The sequence below is a fragment of the Malaclemys terrapin genome, chromosome 16, assembly GCF_027887155.1.
Source record: "Malaclemys terrapin pileata isolate rMalTer1 chromosome 16, rMalTer1.hap1, whole genome shotgun sequence".
NCBI classification, from domain to species: domain Eukaryota; kingdom Metazoa; phylum Chordata; order Testudines; family Emydidae; genus Malaclemys; species Malaclemys terrapin.
The window spans coordinates 14,104,677-14,127,184 of NC_071520.1; the positions used below are offsets into that span (position 1 = coordinate 14,104,677).

At 46.6% G+C, this 22,508-nt stretch overlaps 1 protein-coding gene and 4 gene segments (V, D, J or C); all 5 read left to right on the forward strand.

Moving 5' to 3' along the window:
* The first annotated feature begins 757 nt into the window (after nucleotides 1-757).
* On the forward strand, nucleotides 758-1,324 carry LOC128824837 (immunoglobulin lambda variable 8-61-like). The segment is given in 2 exon segments: nucleotides 758-821; nucleotides 945-1,324. Coding segments are annotated over 2 exon segments (426 nt in total).
* A 4,224-nt stretch (nucleotides 1,325-5,548) lies between these two features.
* On the forward strand, nucleotides 5,549-6,069 carry LOC128824838 (immunoglobulin lambda variable 8-61-like). The segment is given in 2 exon segments: nucleotides 5,549-5,616; nucleotides 5,723-6,069. Coding segments are annotated over 2 exon segments (393 nt in total).
* A 1,308-nt stretch (nucleotides 6,070-7,377) lies between these two features.
* On the forward strand, nucleotides 7,378-8,060 carry LOC128824839 (immunoglobulin lambda variable 6-57-like). The segment is given in 2 exon segments: nucleotides 7,378-7,459; nucleotides 7,573-8,060. Coding segments are annotated over 2 exon segments (534 nt in total).
* Nucleotides 8,061-10,630: 2,570 nt separating this feature from the next.
* LOC128824663 (immunoglobulin lambda variable 6-57-like) lies at nucleotides 10,631-11,140 on the forward strand. The segment is given in 2 exon segments: nucleotides 10,631-10,702; nucleotides 10,824-11,140. Coding segments are annotated over 2 exon segments (363 nt in total).
* Nucleotides 11,141-11,861: 721 nt separating this feature from the next.
* On the forward strand, nucleotides 11,862-22,175 carry LOC128824662 (vacuolar protein sorting-associated protein 29). The gene is made up of 4 exons (XM_054006428.1): nucleotides 11,862-11,946; nucleotides 18,999-19,190; nucleotides 20,688-20,923; nucleotides 21,665-22,175. Exons 1-4 carry the CDS (start codon nucleotides 11,944-11,946, stop codon nucleotides 21,780-21,782), a joined length of 549 nt encoding a protein of 182 aa, XP_053862403.1. The 5' UTR covers nucleotides 11,862-11,943; the 3' UTR covers nucleotides 21,783-22,175.
* The last annotated feature ends 333 nt before the right edge of the window (nucleotides 22,176-22,508 follow it).

Consider the following 22,508-nt stretch of genomic DNA (forward strand, 5'->3'; position numbering starts at 1 on the left):
AAGACCCAAAGTGGGTTTTTCAGGGACCAACTGACAAAGAAAAGACTCGTAAATGAATAGCCTGACTTTAAATGGACTCAGTGCTTTTGTTCTGATCTAGGAAGTGGACAGGATCTCCAGTCTGGGGAGGGCACCAATCCTTTGGGAAGGGTCAGAAGGACTGGCATGGCCCAGAGCTCTCGTGGAGCTTGGGCTGGCAGGGAGCTCCGGTGAGCTGATTAGCAGACGTGTAGATTCTTTTATTGTTTTTCATGTTTTCTCTGTAATGCTTTTCCTTTAAGAAATAATAGGTTTGCTTAGGAAGACCCATGTAGTAACTTAGGACTATGGGCAATTGCAATTTCTCTGAGGAGAAAACAAGCAGGCCTGGAGAGGCAGACTGTCTATTGCTGGGAATAGCACCGTGACGGCAGGGAACGTTCAGCCTGGAAATACCCTGGTCAGGAGAGGGAGATAGGTGGGTCTCCACCCAAGAAAGGTGACGACTAGGGCGCCAAAAGCCTAAGGGTGGGTGACTAGGGCCTTTGGGTGCTGTTGTTACACATCATCATCATCTGACATATTGTCTTTCACCTCCATTGAAACAACGTCCCTTGGGTTGGCTCTGCCCCTTTAAGACAGAGCTAGAGCTGGAGAGGCAGGAGCCTTGGAGTGAGCAGGGGGCTGATTTGCATGAAGGGGCCGTTCTCCAGCCCTGCGGGTTTAAGAGAGAATTGGAGGATCCCAGCCACAGACCCGTTTGCCTCAGGAAGCCGAACGCATCTGGATTCCCACCATGGCCTGGGCCCCTCTGCTCCTCACACTGATCACTTACTGCGTTGGTAAGCGGTAGGGGTTTATCTGCTGAATGAAACAAACTAAGAATTTATTAGCTGTAATGCTAAGAATCTGTGATGTGCTCCGTGCTAAGGGGAGTTCTGATGAGCTTGTTTCTGATGTTTCAGGTTTAAGTTTCCAACAGCTCCAGCCGCTGAAGACATCTGAGTTTGTGTCTCCTGGCGGGACCATGACCCTCTCCTGTAGCCTGAGCAGTGGGGCCATCACTGATAACAACTACCCGAGCTGGGTTCAACAGAGACAGGGGAATGTTCCTCGGCTGATCATGTACAGCACGAGTACCAGGCCCTCCGGGATCCCAGCGCGTTTCACTGGCTCCAGATCGGGTAACACCATGTCCTTGACCATCGCTGGGGCCCTAGCAGAGGATGATGCTGATTATTACTGTTCTGTGTGGACAGGGAGTGCTCATCACAGCGATACAATCAGATGGGGAAGTGATACAAAAACCTCCCTCCCCAGCCTGTGCCCTCCTGGGAGAACTTAATCTTTGCACCGGGGTGGCAGGGGCAAAGCCAATGTTATGGGCACAGACTGGGCGGCAGTTTCTCTCTTTACAAACTTCCCCATGACACAGGAATACAGCCTGGGAGAACTGGGGCCGCCTTTTGGGGGCTTATAGACAGAGTGGGAGATTAGTTTGAAAGGCTCCAAACATGGGCTGAATTGTCTGGTGGTGTCAATCCGTGTAGCTCCACTGACTGCAGGGGGGCTAGGTCGATTTACACAGCTGGGAATTACATTCACAATGCCTGTCGCTGTTATCAGTTGGTTCTCGCCCCCCTGTCCAGGTGACTGCAAAACCCTCAGCCCTAAAATGAAACACCAAATAATGAAAATCCCAATGATCTGCCCGAGATCCCATACAGCCATGAACAGGTACAAGCACGAAGGCCTTATGCTCCCCTTCCAGCCCCTCTTGTGACCCGGTGTGTCTGGGGCAGCCCTCACTGAAATGCCAAGGTCAGGGCAGGCTGTAAAAGGTAGAGCAGATACTCCCAAAACTGGTGGTTAACATTGAAGTTAGACTCACCAATCAGTCACAAACTGTGTTCCTGATCTCCCCCCCTCCCCCCCCCGGCATTGGTTATCAAGAAGCTGAAAAAGAAATCACACAGCCCCCCTTTATTACATTCCAGTTCTCTGGCTTCCAATCAGTACCTAGGTCCAATAGAGTGAGAAGTTATTTAAAAGTTCTGCTCACATACACAAAAAGTTCTTCTGAACCTAAAGGGTCAGCCACGTTACCAGGTCAACATGAGTTTGGATCAGGGACGGCTCTAGTTTTTTTGCTGGCCCTGGAACTGTGCCGCCCTAAGCACGTGCTTGGTTTGCTTGTGCCTAGAGCTGGTCCTGGTTTGGATCTTACCCAAAATACTACGCTGCCAGCCAATCCTTTAGTGTCTAAGCTAAAAGTTTATTATAAAGGAAAAAGAACAAGAAGAGAGTTGCTAAATGGTAAAGCAATCACATACATACAGAGACTTCGAAGTCCATATATCAGGTTCTTAGCAGTATAGGTGAGTTTGCTGGCTTGAAATTCCCTCTGGAACTCATCCACAGCTTGGATGGATCAATCAGTCCTTTGTTCAGAGCTACAGTTTGTAGAAAAGTTACTCCAGAGGTAAGAAGCAAGAATGAAGAGAAAATGGAGATGATGCAGCTGCCTTTTCTATTCTTTTGCCATGTGGCTGCTACTTCCTGTGTCCCCAAACAAAATCTTTGCAGCACATGCAGGTAATAAGCAATAATGTTAATGGGGGGAAGGTCCTCCCTCTTACACCAGTTTCCTAAGTAGCTCTTCTCCACAGCCACTGACTGAGCCTGGGGAACGCAGCCCCTGTGCTTCGGGCTCAGCCTGTAACGCCCCCCCTGGGAGGTATCTCAGGCAAAGGCAAAGTATTTGCCCAGGTCACAGATCTGTCACTTGGCCAGAAGAGGTCACTAGAGCTGCAGAAGTCCCCTGGTGTCTGATCGCTCTGGTGGTTAGTTCACCACAGTCGGTTGCCCTCTCTCCGGAGGGCAGGGTGGAGCCTGCAGTGGCTTTGGGTTGACTCTGGACATGGCTGGACGACGGTCCTGCTAAGCCTGAGTTCCCTGGCTGGGGGAGGGAGGGTGAAAGCACAAGTGTGTGATAATGTTACAGTAGAGTTAGAGTAACCCAGCCTCATGCCAGCTGATTGGCACAATTAGAACAAGCAGACGGACAGAGAGAAAAGGGAAAAGGAAAGAGAAGAAATAAGGATCAGGAACTCCATTTCTGGGGGGAGCTTCAGCTTCTTCACTCTCTACCCCTTTCTCTCCTCCTCCGCTTGCCTGTCCCCCTAGACAACAGCTCTCAGGGGCGGGCACTGGCTGGCAGAGTCCTGGTCCCCCCTGGAGTCCTTTAGAGCATAAGAGCGGCCATACAGGGTCAGACCAATGGCCCATCTCGTCCAGTATCCTGTGTTCCGACAGTGGCCAATGCCAGGTGCTCTAGAGGGAAGGACCAGAACAGGGAATCATCAAGTGATCCATCCCCTGTCGCCCATTCCCAGCTTCTGGCAAACAGCGGTTAGGGACACTTCAGAGCATGGTTTTGCATCCCTGCCCATCATTGCTAATAGCCATTGGTGGGTCTATCCTCCATGAACATATCTAGTTCTTTTTTGAACTCAGTAATACTTTTGCCCTTCACAACATCCTCTGGCAACGAGTTCCCCGGGTTGACTGTGTGTTGTGTGAAGAAATAGGTCCTTTAGTTTGTTTTACACCTGCTGCCTATTAATATCATTGGGTGACCCCTAGTTCTTGTGTTGTGAGAAGGGGTAAATAACACTTCCTTATTTATTTTCTCCACACCATTCCTGAGTTTATAGACCTCTATTATCTCCCCCCTTAGTCGTCTCTTTTCCAAGCTGAATAGTCCAGTCTTATTAATCTCTCCTCATATGGAAGCTGTTCCATACCCCTCATCATTTTTGTTGCCTTTTTCTGTATTTTTTCCAATTCCAATATATCTTTTCTGAGCTGGGACGACCAGATCTACAGGCCCTGTTCTAGATGTGGGCGTACCCTGGATTTCTTCCTTTAGTCCCAAGGCCAGGCAGGGTAAGGGATGAAACTCATGGTACCTGGTGTAGGTGGTGTCCTGCAGGTGAGGAGAGCCCTGCAGCTGTGACCTGGGAGCTCAGAGCAGACCAGAGCAAGAGCAGGACCAGTTACATGACACGGAGCCGGGAAGGTACAAAAGGACGTGATGGGGAGAGTGTCCAGATCTGCAAAGCCCGGCCAAGGAGAGACACTTCGCTGTCTTGTTCTCCGGAGCAGCTCCTCTGGCTCTGTGCGGATCTCACAGAACAGGCAGGTCTGTTGCTGCCCTGAACAATCCTTTAGGGCTCAGATCCCTTCTGTAAATATATTTTAAAGCTATTGCTGTGTCACTGGTCTGTCTGTCTAAGCTTTTATCCTGTGGGACCAGAGCACGTGTGTGTGTTTCTGGGTGTGGGCTGTGAGCCTGGCCAATGCTGCGCTACCTGTTTGCCAGGCAAGGACTGTTACACTGTTCAGACAGCCCCATTCCTGTCTGCCCCCCAGTGACTGATCCCCAGGGTCCCTTCGGAGCTCTCTCTGCTTGGGGCTGGCTTTGTGACCGTGGCTGGCCCAGTGCCACTTGGAACTTGGCTTTTACTCTTTGAGGGGCTAATTCATCCTTCTCCCCACACCCGCCATGGTGCACAAACATGCGAGGCAGCAGAGCCGGAAAGGTCGTGCTGCATGGCGGTGGGAGGATGTAGGGGAGCGTGCCCAGATTAATTCCCCACAGCCCCATGTACCCTGCAGGGCTCCTCCAGTCCAGCGTGCAGAGGAGTTTCAGGTGAAGCCAGTGGATCTGTGACCATGGAGAGCCAAACACCTGTGCTGCAACCCGTCCCCTGCCCATTCCGGTGCCAAGTACGGGTCCCCAGGGCTGTGTGTGTTCTGCCCTCTGAGGCGGGGAGAGGGGCACACGCAGACCCCCTGAAAGCCATTCACAGGAAGGAATCATCAGCAACAGCAGAACTGGGGCATGCGTATGATTAAACAAACGTGAATTCACTGCTTTACTGGGAACATTCGATCCCTTCCAGCCATCATTGAATTGTGATAATCGGTTTGATCTTATCTGTGGATAATTTTAAAGCAGAAAGTACTTTACTGAAGCAAGCCCCACTGCCTGAAATGGGTAACAAACATCAGTCAAGCTCGGCTGTTTAATGAATCACTAAATATCCATGTACAAGAATTTAAACAAGGATAGAGGCTTCTTGTATTTTTGGGAAAGCAACCGTGGTTAGTACCCCTGAATTGCGCTCCACAGAGTGGTAGCCAGCAATCATCATAGTACTGCCCAGTGCCTTACTCTGCTTTTGTGTGTGTTCCTGGGGTCTGGGTTCAAATCCTCGTTGCCTCTGGACTTGCAAGAATGAATCTAGGAGCTGTGCCATCGTCTGTTCTGGCTGGAAAAATGTTACTAATTCAGCTGCGGTTCTTGCTCTGTCTGAGATTTGCTCACTTCATGCCGCCTTCTTCCTCGAGCCTCCTCTTCCTTTTAAAAAAATTCTCTTCTCTAGAACATGCTCTGTACCCAGTGAGCAGGGGGCTGATTTGCATGAAGGGGCCGTTCTCCAGCTCTGGGGGTTTAAGAGAGAATCGGAGGGTCCCAGCCAGAGACCCGTTTGCCTCAGGAAGCCGAGCTCGTCTGGATTCCCACCATGGCCTGGTCACCTCTGCTCCTCGCGCTGCTCACGTACTGCTCAGGTCAGCTGGGCAGGTTTATGTTCAGTGTGATTGTTATGGAGGAGGTGACTTTTCAAAGAATAAAGGAACTGAATTAATAATACTGTGTTTGTAATGTTGATTTCAGGGGTCAGTTCACAGGCTGTGGTGAATCAGGAGCCCTCAGTGTTCATTACCCCAGGAGGGGCTGTCACTCTGTCTTGCAGCCTGAGCACTGGAGCCATCACCACCAGCAACTATCCCTCCTGGTACCAGCAGAAACCTGGCTCTGCTCCTCGGATGCTTATATATGAAACTAGTAAGAGACCTTCCGGGATCCCTGCCCGGTTCTCTGGGTCCATTTCCAGTAACGACGCTGCCCTGACCATCACCGGTGTCCAGGTAGAGGACGATGCTGACTATTACTGTGCTGTGTATACGGGTAGCAGTGGTGCACTGCACACAGTGATACAGCGAGGTGGGGAACTGAGATAAAAACTTCCCCTTTTCTCCCCCTCTCTCTGCACTGGCTCTGCTGGGAACGGTGCAGGCTGCAGTCTGGCTTCTGCCGAGAAAAAGTCCGACTGCTGATTATAATTCCAATTATAATTCCAGCCCTTCTCTCCCGGGTGGTGTGGCCCTTTCCTGCCTCTTTGCACAGGGAACAGCTCTGCCCTGTTCTCTAATCGCTCTCTGTAGTCTGCAGATCAGCTCAGGTAAATCTCCTGTGTCCAGCCGAACGGGGCCTGTGTTTTAAAACACTGGGCATGTGTCTCCTCAACTACACTATGTGATGGTCTTCACACACAATCCCTGACACTGAACCATGATACATTGGGGGCCAAATCCAGAAGTGATGCATGGGGGGGTATGAGCTAGACTCCCTTCAACACACACAGATGATTGGAATATAGGGCAGGTGACTGTGTCATTGTAACAGGTAACATGCGGGCTCTGGAGCCATATTACTTTAATCCAAAGCAATCTTGCTGCATCTGTTATTTTCTGAGGGAAGATACTTTTGTTACTTCCTCAGACCTGACCTTTCCGCATCCGGCAATTCACTAATCTAGCTAGCTCCATGTTTTTAACCTTGTGAGACAACAGGCCAGAGTCTGAATTCAGTTGAACTGGTGTAAATGCAAAATAATTCCATTAAGGGCAATGAAGTTTACTCTGCGTCTACACTGGTGGTGTACATGAGATCGGAATTTGGCGCATTGGCTTTGGGGAAGGGCAATGCACTGGCCGGTGTCTGTACGGATGCAAATTCCATGTAACTTTGACTAACTGCTCCCAGCCCCACCCTGATCCCTTCTGACAATGTTCCAGCTGCAGGAACACATTTCCCTTCCGCACTCACATCAGCAAACAGCCTGGGGCCCTGTCAGGGCTTCATTTGCCATTAGTCACTGAGCTTCCCAGCACCGTCCCGTTCCTTCCCCGCACAGCGAGGTGGGAAATGGCTGCAGCTGCAGCTTGAATCTCTAGACCCTACAAGTAATCCAGGGCTATAAGTGGACTCTGTGCAATGCAGAAAATCACTTCTCCCACCTGTGCGGGGTTCTCCTTTGTACTGTGATTGATGAATGAGCAGCCCGTGGGCTATACTCACCAGTGCTGAGTGTCAGTTACTGAGACACTTGTCCTTTATGGCCCTTCTCCCATCTCAGAGTGGGAGGGGGGGGGGACAGGGCAGCAGTAGCCAATGAGCAGGGAACTGTTTTGCATGAAGGGGCCATTCTCCAGGGGGTTCTCTGGGGGTTTAAGAGAGAATCGGAGTGTTTCAGCCTGAGACCCGTTTGCCTCAGGAAGCCGAGTGCATCTGGATTTCTCACCATGGCCTGGGCCCCTCTGCTCCTTGCCCTGCTCACTTACTGCTCTGGTATGGAGGAGTCTTTCAAAATTACTCATAATTTTCTGCATATTTAATTTCCTTTTACTCTGGTTGCTGAAGCTCCTCTCACTCTATTCTCTTTGTGATTGATTCTGTTCCAGGTTCTGATGCCCAGTTTGTGCTGACTCAGCCGCCCTCAGTATCAGCGTCTCCTGGGCAAACGGTGACGATCTCCTGTGCCAGGAGCAGCGGCAGCATCACTGCTAGCTGGAATTCCTGGTACCAGCAGAGCCCTGGCCGAGCTCCAGTACTGATTATATATGAGGATAGCAAGCGGCCCTCAGGGATTCCAAGTCGATTCTCTGGTGCCATTGACAGCTCTGCCAAAACCATCACTCTAACCATCTCTGGGGTTCAAGCCGACGATGAGGCTGATTATTACTGTGCTTCATATGCTGGCAGTGGCAATTCCACAGTGCTGCAAGCACATGGGGAACTGAGACCAAAACCTCCCACAGCAGCTCACGTGAAACTCCTCTGCACTGGTCTCACTGTGTCTTTGTGCTGCCTGAGGCCCTGCAGCGAAATTAACTGTCTCTCCCCTGTCACGGGTGTTACAATCCCAAATCAAAGGCAAATTGTGAGGTAGCTTCTGTGTGTCTTGTTAGGGGGTGAACAGCCAGGGAGGCAGCTGCCCTGTGGGGATGCGCTGAGGCATTGTACGGCATGGGGCAGACACAGGAGAAGGCCTCACAGGACTCTGGGGAGGGAGGGACTGGGGAAAGGAGCAGCCTGTGCTCTCCCCATCGTTGCTGCCCACTGCTAGCAATCCACGGGGTTGTGTCCCTGTCCACTCTCCACCTGGACTGGCCGTGCTGCCCTTAGAATGGTGGATGACACAGGTGGTAGCTGACCCCCAAGCCAGCACTCCAGACGAGCACCGTGTCTGGACTGGGTCTGGCTCCTGCGCAGGTGCATTGAGATGAGAAGGGACCTGGGAGAGTTGGGATGTGTTTCCATGGGTGGGCTTCTTGAAACCCCTGCTGCGTGAATTCCCAAGCCGGACACACCCTGGGGAGGAAGGGTTGGGTCGGCTCCACCTGGGATGGGATGGGGGTATCTGTCAGAGAGGCATTATAGCCAATAATAGTGTTTAAGCCATGAACATGAATATAGAAATTCCACATCACAGGATGCCTGAGTATGAACAATACTTGATCAGACGGGTGCTAGGAAACCAACGACACATTTTCTGGTAGGGAGAATAACTGGAATGAATTGCTAGAGTGTATGGAACTGACATAACCCTAACTCTGGAGGGGTGGCCAACATGTGGGAGAGCAGAATGTCACTGCAGAGACATGTGGGGAGATTAAATCATTGGAGGCTGCAGGAAACCAGAGGCGACTTGGTACTAATAGGCATAAAGCCTTCTCCCAGGGAAGGAAATGAACAGCACAGAGAGAAGCTGGGGAAGGGCCAGAACCAGGCCGTTCCACCCATCGCACTGAAGTGAGTTTCTTTCTGGTTTGTATCGCGAACACTCTCCTAGCAGTGACCCCGGGAAGGGATGCGATTGGGCCTGGGCATTAGAAGGGGAGGTAGCCACAGAAAAATCTCTTTGATAAGAAAGTGACCCACAGGCTGAAGCCATTGGAGAATATACCAGTGACCGCTAGGTGTCCTCACTGTCCCACAGTTTTGCCAGCTGCACTAAGGCTCCTTGGGATAGACAATGTCTAGCACAACCTGCGAACTCTGCAGGGAGATTTCCCTGTAACTGATTATTCACCCCAAGCCAGGTACTTCATGGAATGGCCCAATTTTACCATACTTTTATAGCCATATCAGTGTCAAATGCAAAAAGAAGGTATATGAAATGTTGGAGGACCCTGTGTCTCCTTGTGAGCACCAGGCTGACATGGCTTGACCACTGGGCTACACACAAACCATGGCACGTGTCCAGTGCCATCCAACGTAGACATGATGTCTACCCTCCCTGTCCACGCCACCCATCTAGGTCTCATGGAATGTATTTCAACCGCAAAGACAGAGCAGGTAACACAGCGTTGCTGGGCACAAGCTGAGAGCTGTATCTGTGGGGTCATTAGATGCAGGCGGTCTGGGATTGCTGCTGCCCAACTTGCTGCTGATCTCCCTGGGGACTGAGATCCCGTAGAAGGTGCATCCATGGAAAGAGCAGACCCCTGCCGCTCTCGGCTGCTTCCATTCCCAGGGCTCTGCTGGTCTAATAAATGTACATCTGCTCACTGAGGCTAAAGCCTCACAATTGATGCTTCTGGTCCTGGAGTTGGGAAAGTCCTCAGGGAAGCTTGACTGTGGGATGGAAACTGCTTAAATCCTGCTCTGTCCAGCAGCAGGACACGTGAACAAGGGCCAGTCTGGGTTCATTTGACGACAAAGGCTTAATAGATTAAAAGGGTCCCTTCATCTCTCAGTATGCACAATGGCCACTGAAGCTAGTAGGAGTTCAGTTATGTCTAGGACTTCAGGATTTCTCCACCTACAGAAAGGAATGGGAGGATATTATGGAGACTCTACTTCATGACTTCTAGAAGAGGTTTTCTGGGAATAAACAGAGAATAAACTTCAGTTTGCATCCATCTAATTCTCTAGAAAGTAGTGGAAAACCAAGATTTAAAATGTAACTGACACAGAGGAATTCAGGACATGATGGAGAGATGGATCTGATCTAAACTTTGGGTGTGAACTTCCAGGAAGTCTTTAAATGGTGTAAAGATTGTATACCCTACTTGTGTATATCAGGCTTCATTTTGTAGTGGACAGTGGTGGGACAGGAAACTGGAAAGCTCTCTGAAAAGGAAGAGCAGGCAGTGCTTAATTTGTGCCAGGGCTCAGCCCCAGGACTTCTAGGCTTGGCAGTTCATAGCCCCCGGCCTCGGCCCCTCTGGGCTGGCTGCATCAATTATGAATGTAAAAAAATTGCTTGAGCCTTTGCATCTTGTTCATTACGAATTAAGCACGGAGAGCAGGGAAGTCAATAAACGATTGTTTCCCCTTCACTGAGTTCAAATCACTTACAAGGATGATCCCTCCTTTATCTGACTCAGGGGCAGGGAGGTGCAGACATTAGCAGCCAGTGAGCAGGGAGCAGATTTGCATGAAGGGGCCGTTCTCCAGCTCTGGGGGTTTAAGAGAGAATCGGAGGGTCCCAGCCACAGACCCGTTTGCCTCAGGAAGTCGAGCTCGTCTGGATTCCCACCATGGCCTGGGCCCCTCTGCTCCTCACGCTGCTCACGTACTGCACTGGTAGGTGGAGGGTTTTCTAATAACAATGTCATCCCCTTTAGCTCATCTCTTTCTCTGATTCCAATAAATGGGGGAAACGGCTCCTCTAACAATGTACTCTTTGCCACTGATTTTGTTTCAGGATCCTTGGCCCAGTTTGTGCTGACTCAGCCGCCCTCAGTATCAGCGTTGCCTGGGCAAACGGTTACGATCTCCTGTACCAGGAGCAGCGGCAGCATCAGTGATAGCTGGAATTCCTGGTACCAGCAGAGCCCTGGCCGAGCTCCAGTACTGATTATATATGAGGATAGCAAGCGGCCCTCAGGGATTCCAAGTCGATTCTCTGGTGCCATTGACAGCTCTGCCAATGCTGCCACTCTGACCATCTCGGGGGTCCAAGCCGACGATGAGGCTGATTATTACTGTTCTGCAGGGAGTCACAGTGATTCAGACACATGAGGAACTGAGACAAAAATCACCCTTCCTCTGACCCATGCTGTGCTCAGTGCAGGCTGGTGGCTCTGAGCTCCTGAGATCAGTGCGCTGTGAGAAAGGGGAACTAGAACAGGAAATTCTGGTTTTGTTTCTTTTAGGAGAACGAACGTTGGTTTGGTCCATAGGCATCGACCCCATGATATGTTGGATGGTGTGAAATATCCCGCTGGATGCTCAGTGCCTGAGTCTGAGCCGGAGCCTGCGATCCGGATGGCAGTGGAGGCCTGGTTTGGTTTTGTCCCAGCCCCAGTCAAACAGAAAGAAGAGGACTCCGACTCCCCCACCCGCAGCCCGCCCTGGCTTGTGGCAAGGGGAAGGCCTTGCTGGTAGACACTTTGCCACGGGCAGGGCAGGGAGACATTTCCCGGTGGGGAATGGCTGTTCCCATGGCCTGGTTACATTCACACACCCGCGCTGTCTCGAAGCCCGTTGCCAGGGCCAACGTGCAGGGGTTTGTGTCTGACCAACACCTGGAGAAGGGTGACGCCAGCACCACACCCCTCATCGCCATGGCAACCTCTCCCGGGAAAACAGCCTCGAGCCCAGCCTGCTCTCCTGAGGGCAAAGGGCAGCACCACCCCAGGGCTTCACTTTCCCCAACGCGCATGTGCAGCCTCCCCCACGCTGATAGGCTTATTTGCGCCTGTTCCTGGGCCGTGGTAACGTGCTTCACGCTCTGCGCTGTGATTGGCTGGACAGTCACTCACGCTCTGTCCCTGCGCGCCTGCTTTCCCGGAAGTGGCGAGTCGAGCGGAGCTGGGGGCAGGATGGTGAGCGGGGAGGGGCTCCGGCCGCTGTGGCGGGAGCCGCCGGGGCTCCCCGGGTCTCGGAGGTGGCCCAAGGCGCGGCGCGGGGCGGGGGGTGCAGCTGGCGAGGCGGTGCCGGGGGCTCGCGGCCAGACACGGCCCGGGGCGGTGCCCCCTGCAGGGGCTGGGCTGTGTGAGCGGGGGGGGGCGCTGGGATAACGGGTGTAGTGGGGGGGCTGAGAGACATTGAACCAAACCGTCAACCCTGTAGAGTGGAGCCCACTTCAAGCTGGGGGCGCGGCAGCCCCTGTGTGTAGCCCCTGCCCGGGGGGTGTGGGTGGGGATCGCTATCGAGGGGAGGTAGATCTGCACCCTCCCTCTCCCACTCTCAGCACTTGGCTTCAGTTTGCCTGTTTCCTGCTCTAAATGTACCGAGAAGGAGCCATGCGGGAGAACCGGCTAATCCTCATATTTTCTAATTCACTGTAAAATAAAAGATCCCCAGTCCCCCCTGAAAGGTTTCTCTTGGGACCGAGGTGCAGGGAGGTGTTTTACCAGGTTTAGCTAGAAGCTTATTTTCTTTGGTGTGTCATCAGCAATATAAACCGGCTTTCAAAATAAAGGATCTGTGTGAGGATGTATCTGGAGGCCCTAATTCTGCAAAGACATACGCCTGTGTCCTCAGTAGCCTGCTTGCAGTCTGTTGACCTGCTCCCTTGGTTAAAGTTGCAAACAGGCTTTAAGGCTTCGCAGGAGTGGGGCATTAGTTTTTAAAACGTTTGTTCACTGGTGTTAATTCAAAGTTTAGGAGTTTTTGGCATGGTGGGGGGGAAGGCTCCTAACCATTTATCCAAATTAACAGTTCTAAAAGAAACACTTGAATGCTCTTTCATATTAACCTTGTACATTTAATTTTTCTTTAAATTGTGTTGGTTGCTTTAATGATATTTTAAAGAACCTCATTTTGGAACTACAGTTGTCCAGTTTCCTGGAACAATGTAAATCCATGAACTATTAGCTTGAGTTTAAACTGCTACTGTTTGGGTGCATTTTCAGATGATTTGTCAAAAAGTGATTTATCCTTATGTGAAATTCAAGGGATAGGGGTCAGGGCACTAAAAATTAGCTAGCTGACTGGAAAGTTACAACACGTAGCCTGACTCTTTTGTTGAGTAATAGTCTGGAAAGGTCTTCTAATATTGTTTTGAGCACAGTTGAATAAAGCTGATTTTATTTTAAAAAAACATTTTTCTTCTATAACATTCAAAATTCATTAATGATTAATTGCAAATTCATTTGGCTAAAGATTATTTTCCCTTTCTGTTGCTTTCTTTTGTTTAACATTGTTCATGTTTCACCCTGTTTTTTCATTTTCCCCTTGTCTGCAATCAACTTCTTCATTCCACTAAGGCTGGGCACAGAGTAAGTTTACTCCGCTTGGCTCTTGCTAACACTGGTGATGGGCGATTGTCAACGGTGCTGATGTTAAATAGGTACTGATACACTGCGATTTGTCATTACAATAGCTTTTTAGAGAGAGGTGTGTGAGATATTCAGAACAATGGAAAACTTAAACATTGTAAAAAACATTCCCTTCTTGGATTTTTTTCGTTTGACCTGACTTGTCATCTTCAGACATATCCTAAATATTTAAATTATTATCTTGTGAGTTGTTGCTTATTTGCTTTGTAGTAATAAATGTGTATTGTCACAGAGAGGATATGCTTTGGATAATATATGGTATGTCTGGAAAGATCCTAATGCCATTTGGGTCAATAACCGTTGTAGGAAAACAAAATTTAGTCCTACTGTAATTTTATGTAAATATAGTCTTTAATACAGCTAGGACTCTTCATACACTTTAGTCCTGATGCGCTCTCTCCCCCTGCTTTTTTCCCCTAAAAGAGGAAGTCCCAGGAACCTAATATCTCATTCTCTATTAAAGTTAGAATGCCAGGTTTATTTAATATTAAAATGTGTAACAAAAAGTGTCAGACTGCAGTAGGAGCCAAAGTCAGAATTATAGAATGTCAGGGTTGGAAGGGACCTCAGGAGGTCATCTAGTCCAATCCCCTGCTCAAAGCAGGACCAATCCCCAGACAGATTTTTGCCCCAGATTCCCTAAATGGCTCCTTCAAGGATTGAATTGACAACCCTGGGTTTAGCAGGCCAATGCTCAAACCACTGAGCTATCCCTCCCCAGGGATCATTTACTCTTCCATAAATATCCAGCAACAGAGGGTCCTGTGGCACCTTTGAGACTAACAGAAGTATTGGGAGCATAAGCTTTCGTGGGTAAGAACCTCACTTCTTCAGATGCAAGTGAGGTTCTTACCCACGAAAGCTTATGCTCCCAATACTTCTGTTAGTCTCAAAGGTGCCACAGGACCCTCTGTTGCTTTTTACAGATTCAGACTAACACGGCTACCCCTCTGATAAATAAATATCCAGGCTTTTTGTTGTTGTTGCAGTTATTTTGGCAGGTGGGAACTTGAATTTGGTTTAGGAGCAGATAATCCTGGGTGTCTGTCCATCCATCGGTACGTAGTGGATCAAATTCTGCTCTGACACTCATACAGCTCCATTGTCTCCAGTGAAGTTTCATATCTCTAATTAAGCATAATTTGGCCAGGGGTTATGTGTAAATACTAGTTAGAGTTATAATGTGCGTAGATCTCTCAAGTGTTGAGTAAAGACCCTAAAGGTTGCCATCCTGGTATAAAAATAATTTGCAGTATAAAATGAGCTGTTTAGGACATTGGTTTAAAAATGGTGTCAGCTAACACGGTTATGCTGTCAGTTTTTTGTCCATCTTACACTGGGGCTACCAGTGCATTAGCTGAAATAATTTTGGGTTTAAAGTCTCCCAACACAATTGATTTTAGTGTAGGTGAGGCCAAAATATATTTTTTTTAAGCTTTCCTCTCATCAACATTTTAAAGTGAATTTACAACCAGTGAAAGTTGTCAGTATGTCTGGCAATCCTGGGGAATAAACGGTACCCAAAGAACAGATACAGAATGAGCACCTTCCCCTGCTACCTTACCTATATACTTCGACTCTGATCCAGACGGGCCAGCTGTTGGCATTCTAGGGTAGTTCAGTCTTCATGGCCATTCAGTACTTTATGTCTGGGCTGAGACTATCCATCTTCTTGTTCCTTGAGTTAATCCTGTCAAATGGGTTCTGCTCTCTGAGTCCTCTCCCTCCAAAGTGCTCTCTGTTCAATGCTATATCCTTTAGCACACCACATGCTAATGTGTCTTCCATTATGACATTCCACCACTTCTTCTTGGGTTGGCCTCTGTGTTTTTCCTTCAGTCTTGCTCTGTTGATGTCTCTTACCCCCATAATTGTCAGGACTGCGCTTTACGTGATCAAACCACCTGGGCCTGCATGCCCACACTTTTCCCAGTTGTGGGTGTTACTGTAATGTACACATTCCTCACATGGTCTCTCTTGCTTACCGCACTCGTCCAGCTCAACAGTTGCATTTCTGTGGAACGGATCCTTTGCTCATGTTTCTTCTTTATTGCCCCATACTCAGTGCCATACATTAAAACAGGATGGGTCACAGTTTTACAGACTTTCCCTTTTCATCTTACTGGTATCTTCCTGTCACAAACTATGCCCCTTATCTCTCTCCATTTCAGCCAGACTTTTGTTATCCTAGCTCTAATTTCATCCTCCATTTTCCTGGATTCTGGAATGCAAATACTTGAAACTTTACATTGTCAGTATTGTCTGCCCATCAAGTTTCAAGGATCATTTTTCAGTGTTCATGTTATTGAAATTACATACTATATACTCTCTTCTGCTTATTTTGAGCCTAGGTCTCTTCAACAAATCTCTCCATTTATCAAGATCGTCTTCCAGACGGTCTTTCTTCTCAGTGCCCAGAATGATAGGATCTGCACAATGTGCACCACGGTGCCTCCTTCTGGATGTTCCTTGTGAGTGTGTCCAAGATGAAGATATAGGAGAAAGGGCTCAATGCTGATTCCGGATGCACTCTATCTTTTACCAATAGTTTGTTTCACCACTGAGTTCTGGCTATTGACATTTGCATCTACATACATGGCATGAACAAAAGGCACATAAAGTTCTTGTACCATGTTCTTTCCTATACACCACCAGAGGACATTCCTTGGAACTTTGTCAAAGGTCTTCTTCAGATCAGTAAATGCCATGACAATATTTTCCCACTAGCTGCCTTACTGCAAAAACTGCACCTGTTGTCGATCTTTCTAGCTTGAAACCATATGGATTTGCGCTTGTATCTACTTAATGTCTTAGGGTATGTCTACACTACCCGCTGGATCAGCGGGCAGCGATCGATCCAGCGGGGGTCGATTTATCGCGTCTACTCTAGACGCGATAAATCGACCCTTGAGTGCTCTCCCATCGACTCCTATACTCCACCGCCATGAGAGGCGCAGGCAGAGTCGATGGGGGAGTTGCAGCAGTCGACTCAACGCGGTGAATACACCGCGGTGAGTAGTCTAAGTATGTCGACTTAGCTACGTTATTCACGTAGCTGAAGTTGCGTAACTTAGATCGATCTCTCCTCCCCCCCCGTGTAGACCATCTTATCAATGACTCTCTCCAACAGTTTTGTTGTATGACTCATCAGCTTTATATCTCTATAATTAGTACTGTTGCCAGTGTCACCTTTTCCCTTATATTGGCACGAAGATGCTTTCCCTTCCTGCTGAGACTGTCAATAAGATTGCTAATGCAGAGCGTCATCTTAGCAACAGGAACATCTGTCTAGTGGTGACTAGGGAGCAAACCTCCTTCAGACTGAGGCCACTAAAAAGTCATCAGAAATGCTTGCTTTTGATAATTTCCAACCTGTGCAGGGTTTAAACAGGTGACTTAAAAGTTAAAGAATCTGTGTCCCTTTACCAGTCTCCAGAGCCATCCTACCCACCCACCCCTCTCCTCTACCTGGGTAGTTTGGACACTTGCTCAATCAGGTTTTCATAGCACAGTGGTAGAAACACCTCAGGCAGTCTGCACTTGTGTTTACACCATTGCTAGCACCTGTGCAGACACAATATGATAGTGTAAATGGGACCAAGGTTAATTTGCAGTGTAGCTATATGGTATGTTAGTGCTATCTTGGTAATTGATATTGCCTATATCTGCAGCACCTCCTGTATGTAGGTACAGCACCTAACATATTTTAGGCACTACTCCTATCAGAAGGAGAGCAAGAACCCTCAGCTTAATAATCAATTTTATTTATCAAATTAATAGGGGTGATAGTTTTGTGACTCATTTTCCTTTGTTCTAATGGCATAACAGTTCTTTTGCTTCATAACCCTTTCCCCACATTTGTTGCTGTATAATCAAATTAAGCTTGATTTACTGATGCTATGCTTGCATTCATTTGGTTTCTTAAATAAGCTTAATTTACAAAGTCTGTTACATCACATAGTTTGTAATCAAGGGTTAAGTTTAAAGGTCTGATAAGGGGGACTTGATCAGATAACTGGCAGTCTGCTGTGTGTAGATGGGAATGGTGTGTTGCAGCCTAAGATACATTTGATTTTATGTATATAGTTGAAAGACAAATTTAACTTATACTTGATACATTAAATACATATGGAACTGCCAAGGGAAACCTAGTAGCTTAATCATCTGGTTGATCTCCATCTTACTATCAAAATCTGTTTTGTTGAAGTGAGAGACATTCACTGTCCAGTAGATTTGCTAGAGTTGATTTCTGCTTGCCGTATTCGTAGAAGTTAGTAACTGAAGAGACCTGTTAGTCTTCCAGGCCATCATTGTTCCCTGCACTACTAGCTGGCCACTTTGAACACTTTTCACAAATGGCCATAAACCTCTGACTGCACTAAAATAGAGGCTTATGTGTTTTTATTCTTTTTCTAGGGCAAGCCTACACAATTAAGAACTCTATATGGATCAGAGTCTCGATTTTTAAAAGGGATAGCAAAATTTCATTGCTTCTGCAGATGTGCTATTTTATATTTTTTTTGTGTGTGATTACACACACAAAAATCCAACTATTTTTTTTGCAAATGGGAGTGACTCTGCCCTTTCCCCAGGATGCAAGGGAGTGAACTGGTCAAATGTATTGTCATGGCACGCTAACGTTACTATACTATTAACAGCCTATAATTAAGCTTTAGAAGCCATAACTTTATTTGGGACATCCACAAAGTTGTGGAACTGACTAACTCATAACCAGGGTTGTAACATCGGACAGGGAATAAGCAGCAAGAGCTGATGGAAAAACTGGAACCAACTGGAATTTTATCTATGGTTCCTATCACCTTAGTGCTATTCATGTGTCTCAATATTGAAGAATTGGAAGCCGTTATATAGAAGCAAAATTGTTTCTAAGTAGACGTCGGTTTTCAATGAAGAATCAACTGCAGCTTGAATCTCTGTGCTGAATAAGTGGTATCTAGCTGAAGCCACTTGGATTGACTTCAGTTGGAATCCTGTACTTTGCACAGCTGCAGAATTGAGTTGGTGGTGGTGGTCTGCGTGCAGGGTCAAGGAACAAGTCCGCTATAGCAGAAGTGTGCAATATTTATTATAGCAAGGGAAGGATTAAAAAGAATATTTTGGAAGTCTTCAAAAACGCAGTCTCTGCTTTTAAAGTGTTTTCTTCTCCTGGCTCTTGTCACCAACTTCTCATTCGCTGTAAACGTGTAAATAAATATCATGCTGTGATCGCCTGCATTCCTCACTGGCAGCTACACAAACACAAGTATAACCGAATCTTAGTAGCCCTGCTGCAGAATTTGAGATTGAGAAGCTGCAGGGTTTCTAGGGGTCTGGCCATATTTTATATGCTGGAACAGCCTCTTGTGCTTCAGTACTGTTCAAACTGCTGTCAGTGGCTTACGTGTTTGTGGAATCTTTTTGTCAAATGATCAGATCATCCTGAGTAGAAATGAATTTTGTTTTTAATCCCTCCTGGAATCTTCTTACTAATGGATAGTCAGTAAAAACAGGTCAAACAGCTGTTGAATGTCTATTATTACTTTTTTGTTGATGTAATTTTTAATATCTTTTCATTATCTCTGACATCTAATAAGTTGGTGTTAGTATTAGGAGACCTTCACATCCCACATCGATGCAACAGCCTGCCGGCTAAATTCAAAAAACTGCTGGTTCCCGGCAAGATCCAGCACATTCTCTGCACAGGAAATCTCTGCACCAAGGAGAGCTATGACTACCTCAAGACTCTGGCTGGAGATGTTCACGTTGTCAGAGGGGACTTCGATGAGGTAATGGCCTCTCTAAACAGTGTCTCTTTGTGTGTGTCTAGCAGGCTGGGGTAACATTTGCATGACTTTATCTAAACTGCTTATCTTCAGTGTCATTAAGATGGTGTTAGTTATTCTGGCATTGGGTAACACGCTGGGGACAAGAAACAAGCAGAGTACTATGTGATTATGAGATCAGTGACTTTTAAAAGTTTAGTTCTTCCCCCATACACAACAAGACTAAAGCCACCTCTTGGATTTGTGCATGTTTGTATAATGCAGTTCATATAATTGTATTTGAGTCATAGCTGTATAAAAATAGCTAGTCTTCTGGCTCTGTTTTCCCTCACTATTGCCAGGTTGAAGAGCTTTGATCTCACTTGCTGCTTTTGCAGCGATTGTGTGATTTTTGTAACACTATAATTAAGGTTAAGTTTTTGTCACGGATATTTTTAGTAAAAGTGGGGGACAGATCATGGGGAAATAAACAAATTCACAGCAGCCCTTGACCTGTCCCTGACTTTCACTAAAAATATCCCTGACAAAAGGGATAGGCGGGTTCAGCACCCACTGCTGGTGGGACTCCCGGGTCCCCCACCGCTGCGGTGGGCGGGAGCTCTGGGGTCCTCCTGCCTGAGCAGCTGGTAGCTGCAGGGTCCCACAGACACTGGTCGTGGCTGAGCTGTGCTGGGCAACTGGCCGGGTCCTGCCAGCCGTGGCTGGGAGTTACAAGGGCAGGACTGGCTGGGAGCTCCAGCCCCAGGACAGAAAATGTCACGGATTCCATGACCTCCGTGACATAAACGTAGCCTTAAGTATAATTAAGCTTGGAAAGATTAAATTTTTATCGGTAAATGTTAAACATCAATTTCACCATATAGACAAAAAATATTTCCATCAGTGAAGATTGAAATTTACAGCTAGGCAAAATAAGAAAAATGCTGCTTGAGAACTTTTTAGAGTTTGATTTTCAAGATATTTATTTTGTATATGTTGACATGTGATGTTGACAGCTTGTGTTTTAACGGGTATAACGCTTTAACTTCTTGAATTTCAATATACGCTGTCATTAAATAATTATTGTTATATAAAATTATATATTTAATGTATCTATTTTATATAGAGATATATAATTTTTATTATATAAAAATACAACTTCCTGCGACTGTAAAAATAAACGTTGATATCCACCAAAATGATTTTAAAAAAAATATTGAATTCTGCCAAGCCTATCTGTATTTAACGCTATTTTGGAACAGTAGGGCAATACCATGTTAAATGTTTCCGTAAACGTAGCCCATTCCCACCAACTTCCAGTCTGTTCCTTGCAAAAGAATGCAGTTGACCTCTACCTGGGTATGGAGCCAATATTGAGTGGATTCTGCATGATGAAGCTGAGAAGAACGTAGTTGCCCATAAGGGCATTACTCAGTCATTTGCCCGGAATGAATAAATGCAAATAGACTTTCTACGGGTGAAGGAGTATGTGTAACCTGCGCTGTGTGTGTTTATTTTTAGAACCTGAATTACCCAGAACAGAAAGTTGTAACTGTTGGGCAGTTTAAAATTGGGCTGATCCATGGCCATCAGGTTATTCCGTGGGGTGACACGGCCAGCCTGGCACTGCTGCAGAGGCAGCTGGATGTGGACATTCTGATTTCAGGGCACACACATAAATTTGAGGCATTCGAACATGAAAACAAGTTCTACATCAATCCAGGATCGGCCACGGGAGCTTATAATGCCTTGGAGATGTGAGTTAAATAAGTTTGGGGATCTTTATACTGCACTCATCGCCATAAAATTTGAGCACTTATTTTATATATGTATAGTTCTGGTGCACCCATGATGATACTTAGACGTCTGTCTTAACTGATTGTGGTTACGAGAAGCTTTAGATACTGGAACAATACTTTCTCTTCTCTTTAGAAAGCTTAATACAATACATATATTCTTGAATAATTTCTCCTAGGTCTAGTGAAGGAAATGCTGAAAATGGCTGTTCAGCATTTACGCATGTTTGTTATTGTTTATTCCCTTTGAATCCTAGGACTGGAAAGTTCTGAAAAACTAAAGCCCTGTATTCATCTATATCAAATGAAATAGAGACAACTGCGCTCTGATTTTTGACATTCCCCTTCAGTGATATATGCCAGAGATGGGGCAGCTTCAGTGGGAAAGATATTTTGGGGAGGGTTTCATGCTAACGTAACGTCACTGCACTGAAATTACCAAAAAAGTTTTGCTGTTGATTTCAAGAATTATTCTAGTGTAACTTCAAAATCTCTCTGCCTGGGATGAATTGTAGCTGCCGTTTCTCCAAGTGTTATATTTCCCACTCCTCTGCAGTAGACCACGCTCGCAATGCAATATCTAAATCAGATTCATTGGGGCAGTTCATACTTTGTCAAAGTTAGGGTCTGTTAAAATCTAACTGTAATGCGGCTGCTTCTCTAATTGTCAAATATATGACCCAAAATGATTTTTCTTTGCAGAAACATCATTCCTTCGTTTGTACTGATGGATATCCAGGCATCCACAGTTGTGACTTATGTGTATCAACTCATTGGGGATGATGTGAAAGTAGAAAGAATTGAATACAAAAAGCCCTAACGCAAATCGGTCATGTCCACTGGTGCTTTTTTTTACCGTTTCTCGTTCCTTTTTCCTGTCAAATTAACTAACTAAACAGCCATGAGCCACAGACTTTATTGCAATACTTTATTGGACAGTTTACACACTAACACAATCAGTTTTCACTAACTGCTGCTTGTAAGCTTATTGTAAACCTTAAGAGTGTAATTAGTTTACAGTACATAATTTCTAAACACACATCACGCACTGAACTATCTTCTATGTATAAAATGGCTAAGCTTGTAAATATCAAGTGTTATCGCATCTGTTAAGACTGATCTCATGTGCATGACTAGATTGTAGTAGATTGAGAGCAAACTTGTTACATAAATTATTCTAACCCTTAATATTTAAATAAAGACTTCTCATCTATTTGTGTAGTTTGCCTGCCATGAATATATTTTTATGTATTATGCGTTGGGCTGGAATTTAGAGCATATCTTCTCAAAGTGCTTAAAGACCATCGGAGCCATTAAGTCTGAATTTTTTTTAAATCGCATTTATTCAACCTGCATTTCTGATAGAGGTGACTGTGTAACATGTGACTTGGCCAGAACAGCTGAATAAGATGCAGTTAAAGTAAAAGGTGATGACTTTTCCTATATTAGAAGATGGTTGCTGAACAGCTTCCTAGCTGAGCTAAACTGCAACTACTAGTCTGATTTATGTCCTTGCGTTAGCAATATCGGGCGAGTCAGTTCTGTA